The 9,046-nt window shown below is 31.5% G+C and overlaps 1 protein-coding gene and 1 pseudogene across 1 annotated transcript; both read left to right on the forward strand.

Moving 5' to 3' along the window:
• Positions 1 to 6,081: 6,081 nt before the first annotated feature.
• Positions 6,082 to 7,265, forward strand: LOC149224750 (C4-beta,C20-epoxidase-like). Its single transcript, XM_089388275.1, has 2 exons — positions 6,082 to 6,512; positions 6,752 to 7,265. The coding sequence occupies exons 1-2, from the start codon at positions 6,082 to 6,084 to the stop codon at positions 7,263 to 7,265; spliced, it is 945 nt and encodes a 314-aa protein (XP_089244401.1).
• Positions 7,266 to 7,783: 518 nt separating this feature from the next.
• On the forward strand, positions 7,784 to 8,717 carry LOC149224751 (C4-beta,C20-epoxidase-like; annotated as a pseudogene).
• The last annotated feature ends 329 nt before the right edge of the window (positions 8,718 to 9,046 follow it).

Genomic DNA, 9,046 nt, shown 5'->3' on the forward strand with positions numbered 1-9,046 from the left:
ATGGATCTCATAGATTCACGATAGCAGCATGAGGGCATGATCAGTATGCAAAATCGAACCATGATGATATGGATGGTAGTTTAGGATCTATCATAATGAGCTTGAGATCAACTTATGATCGGAGGATGAGCTCAAGGGATAAGTGGTGAAGTCTCCAAGGTAGGATCAGATAGGACTCAAGCTTCTTGTCTAAGATAAATGGTAAAAACAATCCCTAAAATCTTCTGGAAGAGGAAGCTTCAGAAATATTTTTAATTTTCTTGAATTTTGAGAATCACTGCAGCCTCAACAAAGAGAAACTAGTGCTAACTAGCTCTGGTGTAGAAGGGAGAAACCAATGTTGAACATAGGTGACTAAAGGGACAAGGTGCGCTGGGGATAAAAACATTGATTTTGAGCAGTTAATCCCAAAAATTCATACATTTTGGTAAGGTCATGCTTATGTCTTCATGTAGGGATGATCACAACATGTTAACGGATGTGGATTGATACAGTCTGTAGACCTATTTATGAGATGTGATAAAATGGTATATAAGAGACATGTTGAGAATGTATGTGATTCATCAACAAAGGAACTAGGAAGAGTACCTTCCACTGGTGGAGTTTCTTTATAATAATGGGTATTAGGAATCTTTGAAGATGAGTCTATTAGAGTGATCCAGTGAACATGGTACTAATTGGAATGGACATGTTGGTAGAAATGGAACAGGAAATGCAAGTTATTAAGAAGAATGTAAAGGCAACATAGGACAAAGAAGAGTTATTTAGATCAACATGGGTTGTTTAAGGAGTTTCTAGTTGGAGAACATGTGCACTTACATATCAAGTCCAATAAGAGCTCTTTTACGATTGGGTCATATGTGAAGTTGGCACATCAATATTATGGGCCTTTCGAAATCCTTGAGATGATTGGACGAGTGGCCCACGAACTTAAACAACCTCCAACAGTGAATTTTTATGATGTTTTCCATGTTTCGTTACTTAAAAATATATATAAAGGATGTTGATCATGTGATTGATTGGTCAGTATTGCAGGTGGAGACAAAAGGTTAATTCCACTTGGAACCTCAGTGCATTTTGCAATGGAAACAGCTCATTCCCTAGAAATGAGCAACTGAGAAATATAAAGTGCATTAGAAGCACTTTGGGCCCGATGAAGCTACATGGGATATGGATAATAAAATGCGAGCTATGTATCAATCATTATTTAATGGTAAAGGTAAATGAGTTTTGGTATATGTACATATTTAGGTATGGTTTTTATTGTAAATACCATAATCAATGATGTTATCAAGTTCTAATAAGTGGCATGGTTGTAATTTGATAAATTTTTCATGTTGGTTTTTCATTTCAGTAGGTTGTTCATTGTAAATACTATATTGAGCTAAGTTATAAAGCTGCATTGGCAATATCTTTTGCTTTTCAGCAACCTTGTTGTTTGTAGGTGTCACTGAACATCGAGGATAGTGTTCCCCTAAGGGGAAGGGGTTTGTAATATCTCCATGTTAAAAGTTCATGTAATAAATTTAATAAAGGAAACATAAGGCCAAGGTCATGGGACACTTATTCCAAGATGAATGTTAGGCAAAACATCCTAGCGGGTGTCCATTTGGTTTATTATGGCAAGGAAATTGGCAAATGAAATGACAAATGCATTGAAAAGGCCAAGAGGAATTAATTGGCCTTTTATTTATGAAAAAATGGAAAATAGGAGAAAAAGGAAGGTGAAATGTCATAGGTAGCATGTGAGGATTAAATTGAAGGAAAATTAATGGAAATTGAAGAAAATAGAGGCCTCATTGATAAAAAGGCTTCTTAGGACCAGTTCACAGCTTTAATTAGTTTTGTCTTGGAGCTCTCTCTCTATTCTCTCTATTCTCTCATACTCTTGCAAACTTAGAGCATTATTGGAGCACTCTCCATTGTAATTTACTAGATTTGAGCTCTGAAGTTTCTCTTGGATGGTTTAGGTATATTTAATTCAAGGGACTAATACATCTATAGTCAGTGATCCTAATTAGATTTTTTTAGGGTAAATTGTCGTTTATTTGTGTTGTTACTATATGTTTGATTGTTATCATTACTTATATGATATTTCTTCTAATCTTAACAAACATAATTATAATGAATATTCTAATAAATTCTAAATTTAATAAACTTACTCTCTACATAATGGCTAGATACTTGTTACATTTCTCATACATATGTTTTCTAACTTCATTTTTTATTTTGTTGTACCATCCATATGCAATGTGGAAAGAAATACACCCATTAAACATTATGTCCTAGATACATCATAAACATAGTGGTTAGTGTTGCCATCTAAATTGGACAGGGAGGAGATTGAGAAAGATTTAAGGACCCCACCTAGTGTCAAGTTAAGGTGTGCCATCAAATACTAAAAATGAAATAAGTATGATTCAAGATGGTTTATAGAGAATAAGAATGCATACATGATCTCTCACATTCAAAGAATCCGCCAGTTATTCCCTTGGTCATTTATTTGTGTATTAATATGTAAATATGAACTAATCAATTCATACCAAGCTAGACCAAATATTAAGATCATTTTTTATTTTCCTATTTCATTGGAAAACCAGGATGTGATGTACATTGAATTGAATTTATCATACCATTCTCATATTATAAAAGCTTTTTTGAAGGATAGAAGAAGAAATTAAACATTGCCACAAGAATTAAACACTCATAATATTACCAAAATATAATATCATTTAGTTGTGACTATTTAACAATAATTTATTTAATTAAATTTCTTGAGCATACATGATTAAATATACCCAGAAATTCTAATAATACATATTTTAATATTAGCTCACACATGCATGACAATTGTTCCTAAATTTTGACTCAACATCAATTGGCATAAACTATGAGCTAATTGGGAGTAACTAGGAGTAATGAACTTGCTCCAACACGCCCCCTTAATTGTGACTACCATTTCCTACTAGGCTAAGGCTTATCTAGACTTCAAATACTTCATGTTGATTCAAAATTTTGTTTTACTTTTGCATACTAGTGCATGTTGTCCTAAACTCTATGATGTATAAGATTTTTTTTCATTTTTCTCCAAACATTACGCTCTACATATATTTCTTGTTCTTTAGCTACAACTTTACTTTGGTATTTTTCTTCAATATTTTTTTATCTAATGTGTCCTTCCATTCTATTTATTCTCATGAATATACTCTTACTTTATCTATTGTTGATTCAACTTTTCCCTTAACCTCTATAAGGTCAAAAACAATATCCTCATTTTATTTTATCTTATCTTCTCTTCCTACAATAGCTTTATCAACTTTGATGGTCTACTTAATTTTTTATGTTCCTTCTTCTATTGTAATTACGATAAATTTTATGTAACCACTTTCATATTTTGTCATACTTAGTCATTATAGCCACTCTTCAGAAAATACTAACTGAAATTCATAATCAATTTTAACATTCACTATTCAGTTCTTCTCTCTCATCTTTTCTATGAAGTTTGTTTCAATTTCATCATCTTCAGACTCAATTTCATCATCAACATGTGTATCTACATAGTGGGCTTCACTTTCTACATCATGTTGATCCCGTGCATCTCTTACATAATCACCTTTTTCCTTTGTAATTTCTTCAATTTTTATGTATTTTTTAGTATTCTTCTTGTCTTTTTTACCTTCTACTATAACAAGTTCATCGATAACTTCTCTAGATATAATAGGTGCTTCGTTAACAATTGCAACACTTGGTTGATCAGAGTTAGCTCCCCATTTCTCCCATTTCACTGTATGTTATCTCTAAAATATCCCAAACTACATTGGACCTGGATGTTGCTACAATCTTCAAAATCATGCTATCATGGAAACCTTGTTGAATGAGAAATAATTCTACTACATCATCCATCGTTTTTCACTCTAAAATAACACTTATGATATTCAGACATAGCTTCATAGGTTGTTTAATATTACATTGTTTGATAAGAGGGTTGTGCATACCCATTCAAAGCAATATTTCATAACTCTTCTACATGTAATAAGCAATATTTCATAACTCTTCTAGATGTAATTTTATTATCATCTTGATAGTCCAAAAACCATAATGTTTCCCAAAGAAACTAAAAAGTGGTGAAATATAAGAAGAAATCCATATTGATAAAGAAAATTTGTTTCTTCGCATTATAACTAGCATAAATATCTCCCTTAAGTATTTATTTTTTATTTTTTTCTTTCAAAATCATTTTTCCCTTTCTTTTAATGTTAATATTTCATAAAAAATATATATATATATCAAAAATATCCTTCATGCAAGAGATTCACCACAAAAAATAAACACAACACTCTAACTAATGGACTAAATGACTTTATATAATTTATAGAAACAATGTGATTTCTTCTTGTTTAAAAGGTATTTCTAAATGCATATATGGATTGAACACCTTAAGAAAACCTTGAAAAACTTGAAATTTGTAAATCAAAAAACTTAAACTTATGATTCTTAGAAATATTATTGAATTTTGGGTGAAAATGGCTAGGAAAAATGCCTAAAAATATCCATTTACCCAATTAGTTAGAGTAATCTCTAATAAATCTAAATCACCATGGACAAAATTAATTAAATTTGAAGTAAGTTGAATTTCATTATTGAGTAAATTTACTTGATAAGGTTCTCAAATCTCAAGTTGAACATGAACAATCCAATACGAATATGAATAATTTCATAACATTTTTCTAAAGTTTTATTGAAATTTGTTTCTAGATCAATTTGAAGTTATCGGAAATTCAAAGAGTTTTGTACATAAAAATAAAAAAACTAAAGACTAAAGCTTACTTAGTTTAAAAAAAAAAACAAAAATCATATGTTGTTTGTGTTAACATAATGCTATCTCCTTATGTCAAACTTGACAATGATGGAAAGAACTAAGGGTTAAGTTAGTTTTGGGAGTATACTCTCGTAGTGTTGTTTACATAGAATAATAATTTTTTAAATAATTTTTTTAATTCTTATTTTTTTATCTTTATCTTCTCAATTTTGACATGCTAATTTCTTATTTATATTATACATATTTAAATTATATAAATTTATATATTTATAAATAGTTATAATAAAATTATAATATTTTAGTCCACAAGGGTTTGGATAGACGGTGGTGATAGAGTTCTTTATTAAGACATTCTTTAATGTGAAGTCAATGGTTCAATTCCCCACCCAGGTGATGTATTAGAAGTGATGAATATGTAGTCCTACTAAACTTTAAAAAAAAACAAAAACAAAAACTATAATATTTCAATAAAATAAACAAAAACAATAACTATAATATTTCAATAAAATATAAAATTTAAATGTTACAATATAATTGTAATATTTCAATCAAATATAAAAGTTATATGTTATAATAGAAGTGGAATCATTCAATAAAATATAAAAATTTAATATATAAAAGAAAAATACATTAATCAAAAAAATATTCTAATATTTAAATTTTGTTGTCATTTTTTTAAGAAAAAGTTATAATAGAAATGTAATATTTAGATAGAATATAAAATTTAAATATTTAAAAGAAACCTATGTGACTTAAAAAAATAAAAATTGAATTTTGTTTATATATATATAACATTTAAATTATATAAATTTATATATTTATAAATAATTATATTAAAAGTATATTATTTCAACAAAAGTTAAATACATTAAAGAAACATATATCTATTAAATTTTTGTTGATATTTGTATAAACAATTACAATAAAAGTATAATATTTAAATAAAATATAAAAAATATTTAAATTAAATATAAAAATGAAACCTATAAAAATTAAAAACTTATTTCAATTTAAAATTTTGTTGTGATACTAAATACATGCGTCTTCTTGCTCACAAATTCGAATTTGTGTTGTGAGTTGTGAAAAGAATAAATATTTACCAAATTCTTTATCACATCTAATATACCACACACTAGGAAATTGTTCCCGCCCATACAAATAGAGAGAGCTCAACATAATCTTCTTACATAACAAATACTCGCGACTCTCTCTGAAACAATTGAAAGTGAGTGCTCATAGATTCGCTACCGAAAACGACACCCATGGCTTCTGTTATCCCAACTACTCTCGCCTCATGCGGTTCGCCTGCAACAACTACTCATGAGCTTGATATCGAGGAAGATATTCCTGTCTTCGATCTCTCTGATATTCAATTGGAAGAACTGGCGAGCGACGGATTTGATGAAGACTATCAGAAAAAACTAAGAAGATGTTGTGAAGAATGGGGGTGTTTTCGGCTTACTAATCATGGAATCTCAAACCAGCTTATCGAGAGATTCGAAATCCTCTGTAGGGACGTGTTTAAGCTCCCTACAGAGACCAAGCAAAAAAATGTATCTCCGACTGCCTTCGGTGGTTACCTTAAAGGAGGACCTGTGGCTCCTTATTACGAGAGCTTTGGCATCTGGCCCGACATGGAAGCTATACATGAGTTCAGCGATCTCATGTGGCCTCAAGGAAACCAAAACTTTTGGTAAGACCTTTACCTTGCATTTAGGGTTTACCTTTCAAGTTTCTAGGGTTCTTACCCTCAAACTTAGGATTTAATTTTGCATTTAGGGTTTACCTTTGAAGTTTCTAGGGTTCTTACCCTAAAACTTAGGATTTAATTTAGGATTTAATTTTGGTTTCTTGATAGGATTTTAACGCTTTTTTCTCTAAAACTAGGTGGACATCACTAAAAAAAATGTACATATATTTTAATTATGGCAGCCAAGTCATTCATGAGTATGTTGAGAGGATGAAGGAGGTGTCTGATCGAATCAACGAGATAATTTTGGCCACTTTGGGAGTGAAAAATTACTACACTTTGCAGTCCGAACAGAGTCAATTTATGCTCCGCATAAATGAATACCGAGTATCATGTGATGAAGCATCCGGATCAATTATTCTCCCAGCTCATACAGATGCAAGCACCATTACGATATTGCATCAAGATGAAGTGGGTGGTCTTCAAGTTTTAAGTAAGGTTGGGAATTGGGTAGACGTGAAGCCCATGCCCAATTCATTCATCGTCCTCATAGGAGATCTGTTACAGGTAATATTCATCTCTTTGGTCTTGAAATATGTTATTTTATTGTTATTTTGTGGATTAAATGGCCATCCAAAATCCTCTGCTTCTGACGCTCTAGAATTAAATAGTCAAATTGTTTGTGGTAATACCAAATTTATTAGTCAAATGGCTTATCGTACAGACAATAGTATTGTAGATAAAGTTCTGGGTTGAAATGAACTTTTGTGTATGAACTTTTATCTTTACAATATTAATTATAAAGTGATTTCCATTTTAACGTAAGAATTAAATTCTCTATTTATACATTCCACAAGTACTTAAAAATGAAAATGTTATAATACTAGATGTTACCCGAGTGTAAGCCGATTACATAACAAAAAATGATTATTAAACAAATACAACAAAAGGCAAGGGAGTTCTGTGGGAAGGCAGATCATGCGAAAAACCAATATACGTAACGTAAGGCAACGGACTTCTGTCGGGAAAGAAACCGAAAAGAAAAATGATGTTTACATTGGCATAATAATCTTATCAGGAAGAAATACTAATACAGATGTATTGACGACTCTTCTTGCTCACAAATTCATCTTTGTTAAAGGAGGAAATATTTTACCGAAATATTTATCATATTTCTGAGAATATACGCCACACCCTAAAATTACTCTCGCCGAGAGCCACGAACAGATAGAGCTCAATGAAATCTTCTATTATAAGTACACCTTACACAATGAATGCTCGTGACTCTCTTTGAAAAAATTGCAAGTGACCTACTGCCGAAAACCACACCCATGGCTTTTGCAATCCCAACTACTGTCACCTCATGCGGTGCCCCTGCAACAACTATTGATCATCTTGATATCGATGAAGATATTCTTGTCTTCGATCTGTCTCACATTCAATTAGAGGAACTGGCGAGAGAGGGATTTGATCAAGACTATCAGAAAAACCTCCTGCATTCGAAATTCAGAAGATGTTGTGAAGATTGGGAGTGTTTTCGGCTTACCAATCATGGAATATTAGATGAACTTATTGGGAGGGTAGATATCCTATCTAAGGACGTGTTTAAGCTCCCTGCAGACACCAAGGAGAAAAATGTATTCCCACGTGGGATCGGCAGGTACATCAAATGAGGACATGTCACTCCTTTTTACGAGTGTTGGCATAGGTCTCGATTTTGAGGCCATAGAGGGGTTTAATGACCTCATGTGGCCTCAAAGAAACCAATAATTCTAGCACGACATTTGCCTTGCATTTGTATTTATGGTTTAGTATAAAGTTTTAGGATTCGTACCCTAAATTTTAGGGTTTTCGTCTCTCTAATAGGTTATATGGTTATAGAGCTCTTGCTGTAAAATTAGTTGGACATCATTGATCAATTACTATATATATATTAATAATGGCAGCAAAGTCATGTGATATTATTTTGCGAAGATGAAGGAGTTGTCTTGCTGTAAAATTAGCTGGACATCATTGATCAATTACTATATATATATATATATACAGATATATATTAATAATCGCAGCAAAGTCATGTGATATTATTTTGCGAAGATGAAGGAGTTGTGTGGCAGAATGCACCAGATTATTCTGTCCAGTTTCGGAGTGAGAAATTACCGCATTTCACACTTTGAGCACTGTAAGCTTTGGCTCGGTATGAAAAAGTGAGAAATTACGGCATTTCACACTTTGAGCACTGTAAGCTTTGGCTACGTATGAATAAATACAAGCCTCTGGATTTGTTGCTCTTCCACTTCATATAGATGTAGCTAGTATTTAGCATTACGATATTGCATGAGATGAGGTGGAAACTAGTTAGAAGTGAAGCCATTGCCAATTCATTCATCCTCATCCTAAGAGATACCTTATAGGTTGTCTCATCTCATCTCTTTATTCTAGTTTTTTTTTTCTAAGGAAAAAACAACAAACTTTCATTAACAAAAGCTGTTACATCTATCTTCATACATCATCTAACCATGACCAATTCATAGAGAACA

The sequence above is a fragment of the Pinus tabuliformis genome, chromosome Q, assembly GCF_031772625.1.
Source record: "Pinus tabuliformis cultivar Carrire ecotype Pingquan chromosome Q, CPIR1, whole genome shotgun sequence".
NCBI classification, from domain to species: Eukaryota; Viridiplantae; Streptophyta; class Pinopsida; order Pinales; family Pinaceae; genus Pinus; species Pinus tabuliformis.

Excerpts from the sequence above, each read along its gene's own strand:
- LOC149224750 (XM_089388275.1), top strand. The coding sequence starts at position 6,082 with ATGGCTTCTGTTATCCCAACTACTCTCGCCTCATGCGGTTCGCCTGCA. Across the intron at positions 6,513-6,751 it reads CAAGGAAACCAAAACTTTTG|CCAAGTCATTCATGAGTATG; the intron begins GTAAGACCTTTA and ends TAATTATGGCAG.